The 4,347-nt window shown below is 61.7% G+C and overlaps 1 protein-coding gene across 1 annotated transcript; it reads right to left on the bottom strand.

Annotated features, from left to right (window-relative positions):
• Positions 1-654: 654 nt before the first annotated feature.
• On the bottom strand, positions 655-1,617 carry FOXB1 (forkhead box B1). Its single transcript, XM_059482460.1, has one exon. It carries the CDS (start codon positions 1,615-1,617, stop codon positions 655-657), a length of 963 nt encoding a protein of 320 aa, XP_059338443.1.
• Between the last annotated feature and the right edge of the window lie 2,730 nt (positions 1,618-4,347).

A 4,347-nucleotide genomic window follows, 5' to 3' on the forward strand; every position in this document is an offset into this window, starting at 1 on the left:
TTTACAGTACAGACGCGAGTTCGGTATTTACATTAACGCGCTCGGCGCGGTTCCCCGCGGCTCCCGCCGCCCCCTCACCTGCGGCTCCCGCCCGGCCGCGGCCCTGCCCCGCCGGACGCGCCCGCACAAAGGACACCGAGCGCTGCCGAGCCCAGCCCGGGCTGCCTGGAGCCTGGAAACGCCGCTGCTCTCACGCGGTGACACCGCAGCCATCCTTGCTTGTGCTGCTAGAGATTGGTCCCGTGTAAACCCCTGCTTTTCCCCAGACAAAAGAAGGGAAAGAGGCATCGCCGAGCCAGGCTTGCCTGGTCGCCGACAAATCGAGGATGCCTGAAGTACTTTTGGAAAACTAGCGATGCCAGCGGCAGCTCCTAGCGGGCGGGAGGGGGCGGGCCGGGCCGGCTCCTTTCGCCTCAGAAGAACGGAAACCAAAGTTCAGAACCAGGGGAGAAACCGAGCCGCGAGGGAGGGCCCGGCGGAAAGGGAGCTCGGGCGAACCGCAGACCTCAGCTTCCCGCGGGGAGTTGTCTCTGCTTTCGAGGAAAAGAGTAGAGAGGGGAAAGAAGCGAAAGGATGGAGAGAAGGGGAGGGAGGAGGGCTCCGAGGAAACTTTGGGAGAAAGGGGAAAGGCAGCGTCCGTGCGGGCGGCCCGGGTCAGTGCACAGCCACGGAGTGCAGGGCGGGCGCCGGGCTGGTGAGAGTCTCGCTGGGGGTGGCCGGGCTGCTTTGGCTGGTGGCCGTCTGCGAGGACGTGGGGCTCAGGGAGGGCGGCGAGTTCGAGAGGATGGTGGGGATGGGCGCGGGCAGGGCGGGCAGGGCTGGCACCGCGGCGGGGGTAGGCTTGATGGGGACGGGGATGGCCGGCAAAGTCTGCCCGCCATGGCAGAGCGGTTTGATGGGCACGCCGTAGGCGCCGTACTCGCTGCTGGCCATGGAGATGGGGGTGGCGGTGTCGATCATGCCGGAGCCGTACATGTGGGGCCAGCCCGTGCCAATGGAGCTGCCCACCGTAGTCAATTGATTGGGGAGGGGGTAGGCGGCCGGCATGGGCTGCATCGTGGAAAAGGCGAGGCCCCCGGGCATCTTGTACTCTCTGGCGATGATGTTCTCGATGGCGAAGGGGTGCTTGAAGCTGGAGGGCTGGGACACGCCGAGATTGTACGTGGACATCTGGGGCAGGTGGGTGCCGGTGGCGGCGAGGGCGCTGAGCCGCAGCTTGGCTTGCTGCTGCAGGTACTGCGCCGCGTCCGCCGGCTTGCTGGGCGCCAGGTGGTCCGACTTGACCACCTTGAAGCGCTTGCGGCGGCGCAGGAAGCTGCCGTTCTCGAACATGTCCCCGCAGCTGGGGTGCAGCGCCCAGAAGCTGCCCTTGCCCGGCTGGTCGGGGCGGCGCGGGATCTTGATGAAGCAGTCGTTGAAGGAGAGGTTGTGGCGGAGGGAGTTCTGCCAGCGCTGAGTGTTCTCCCGGTAGTAGGGGAAGCGGTCCATGATGAACTTGTAGATCTCGCTCAGGGGCAGCATCTTCTCCGGGGAGCTCTGGATCGCCATGGCGGTCAGCGAGATGTAGGAGTAGGGAGGCTTCTGATCGCTGTAAGTGTTCCTGCCCGGGCGAGGCATCTTCGCTAGGCGACCCGCGGAGATCTGCAGAAGGGCAGCGACAAGGGGAGGGGGCGGCAGGAGGGGGTACAGAGGTGAGTCCGAGAGGATTTGCACGGACATCCGGTCGGGTCAGCCGGTGGCTCTGGGGCCGGGCCGGAGAAAGAAGGGCACGGGGAAGGGGCACGGTGGATCTCAGCCCTGGAAACGGGGGACGCGGGGGGTGGGGGTGGGGGAGTGGGGCGCAGATGAGGGCAGGAGAAAACAGCCCAGAGCCCTGTGCCGCCGCAGGGGGAAAAGCGACGTGCTTCACCCAGCTCCGGCCTCCCTCAGCCTGGCCTTCCCGCAGGAGCCCCCGTCCGTGAAGTTACTCTAGCGATAGCTCTGTCTTCTGGTCCCTGCGAAGGTGAAGGGGACCCCATCCCCTCCCCTCGACTCCCACCCAACTCCATGCCAGCCCCTGCATGTGCCCACCTTAAAGTTGCTGGAAGTTGACAGTCCGCATCCGGGACGCAGCTGGGAGTCCGGACTCTTTCCCAGCCCTCTGCTCCGGCGTGTCTCTCGCTCCTTCCGCGGCCACGCTGCTGCGGTTTAGTCCTGAGGAGGCAGCGAGCTGGCTTGGTTTTGGGAATCCTCCTGTACACCCCTCCCTTCGTCTCCGCGGGCTGAATCAGCTTCTTTTACACCACCGGCAGCTGCTCTGTAGCAGAGGCTTGTTTGCTTCTCTGCAGCGGCGATGAGCTAACTAGTTGCCTCCATGTCCTTCCTCTAACCATCTGATAGTTTTATGTGGTGACATGAGCAGAAAAGACCCCTGTAGAGGCGCTTCATTAATGTGCCACTTCTTTGCTATCATATGACAATCGCCTTGGGAGCAGGGGGAGGGGAGCGGGGAGGAGGGGGCTGGAGAGAAAGGCATAATCTGGTTTCATTTACACCTATTTACATGGACACCTTGGGCCAATGGGAATCATTTCCATTTGAAGACAAGGCGAGGGGTGAAAAGGCTCCGCCAGCGGAATTGCAGCGCGATGGTACCCGGTGGCTGGGGGTGGGGGGAAGGTATGCACTAACCTCTATGTGGACTTTGCAGGAAGCTTAGTCTGCAATTCACACTTACAAATGGAAGTACTGAGCAGTGGGATGTTTGACATGGAAATTGCTTGGCTGTGGTATTCTGTTTGTTCTGCATTGTTATCTGATTTGTATTGTTGGCTAACTTAAGGCGACTGTTTCCCCTGTAACGAGGGACTTTCTCTTTGCCAAATCCGCTCTCCCCGAGCGAAGGTTTTTTCGAGGAGCGGTGAGACCGGGGCTCCTCGGCAGCCGCCCCGGGAAGTCGGTCCCGTCCCGTCCCCCCCCCGCCTCGCACCCCTGCCCAGCCCCTGCAGGACCGCTCTGCTTCCGCGGACCTGTTGGTGTCAAGAGCGGGAGCTGCTCTCAGTACCCCGAGCGAAGGGCTCACGGTGCCGGTGTGCTCGGTCACCAGCTGCCTTCTGCCGCCGCTCTGCTCCGGCACCGGGGCTGTCCGGCCGGCCCCAGGCTGGGGGTCCCGCAGAGCTGCTCTAATGGGGCTTGCGGGTCCGTGCCAGCCGTCACCCTGCCAAACATCGTCATCTTGACGCCTTCCCGGGCTCTGCGCGATGTGTGTCCGACTGCTCGCCTGCCCGTGCGCTTGTCGGCGCGCCCTTGTGTGTGTGGGAGCAGCCGAGCTGCGGCTCTTGCGGTGCTCCCTCCTCCCCGGGAGCCAAGGCCCGATCCTGCCCCCGCTGCCAGCCGTGTGCCCGTCCTGGGGGCAGGATGGGGCCCGGAGGGTGCCAGGCTTGCCCTGGCACAGGAGGGAAGTTTGCATGGTGTGTATTCCTGAGGCTGCCGTGCATCCCGTCACCCTAGAGCCAGAACTGGAGGTTGTCTCGGGAGCTGCGAGCCCGGGGAGGAAGAGCCTTTGTGGGGAATACACATCAACTCCATTAACGATGTTTTCGGAGTCGGTCAATAACTCACCAAAACGTAACTTAAACACGATGAATTTGGGAGATTAAACAATTTCATTAATATTGAAATGGCCGCTGAGGCTGAGCGCGCGCGCTTGAAATGCAAGCACACGTTTTTCAATATTAACAGAAGTACTTGAAAAGAAGAATAATGTCACCTTCTTAATTCAGCAAAAATAGCCGGGCTGGGGGAGGGAGAGCGGCGGCGGCTCCGAGCAGCGCGGCTGCTGAGACACGGAGGGACGGTCCCCATCAAGCAGGGCTCCCCCAAACCTGGCAGGGAGCCTCAAAACGCGTTTTCACATCGCGACCAGAGCCGACCTCGTGGGTGTTAAACCGTGCTCCCCTCGTCCCAGCCCGGCTGCCCTCGGTCCCATCTAATCCCTCTCTCTCGGGGCAGGATGTCGTTTAGAGAATAATAAGTAAATAATTTTGTTTCTAGGAATCCGAGAAGCGGACGGGCCCCGCGCTGCCGAGCCAAGGAGCCCTTTTGAGGGGCTAGAGCTGCCACATGCCACCCTCTGCCCTTGCAGAGAGGGCCCGGGAGTGTTTGTGCTGCTCAGAGCCCGGAGTTGCCTTGCTCAGTTAATCGGCTCTGAGGTGCTTCATCCAGCCGGGCAGAGCAGCAAGGCAGCCTCCAAAAAAGATTTTTTTTTTTTTTTTTTTGAGGGGGTGGCGTGGAGAAGAGATGATGGGACGATAATATTTGTTAGAGGGTAGGAAAGACAATACTCTGAAATGAGGAGGGAGTCCTCCC

Source organism: Ammospiza nelsoni, chromosome 14 (assembly GCF_027579445.1).
Source record: "Ammospiza nelsoni isolate bAmmNel1 chromosome 14, bAmmNel1.pri, whole genome shotgun sequence".
Taxonomy (NCBI): domain Eukaryota; kingdom Metazoa; phylum Chordata; class Aves; order Passeriformes; family Passerellidae; genus Ammospiza; species Ammospiza nelsoni.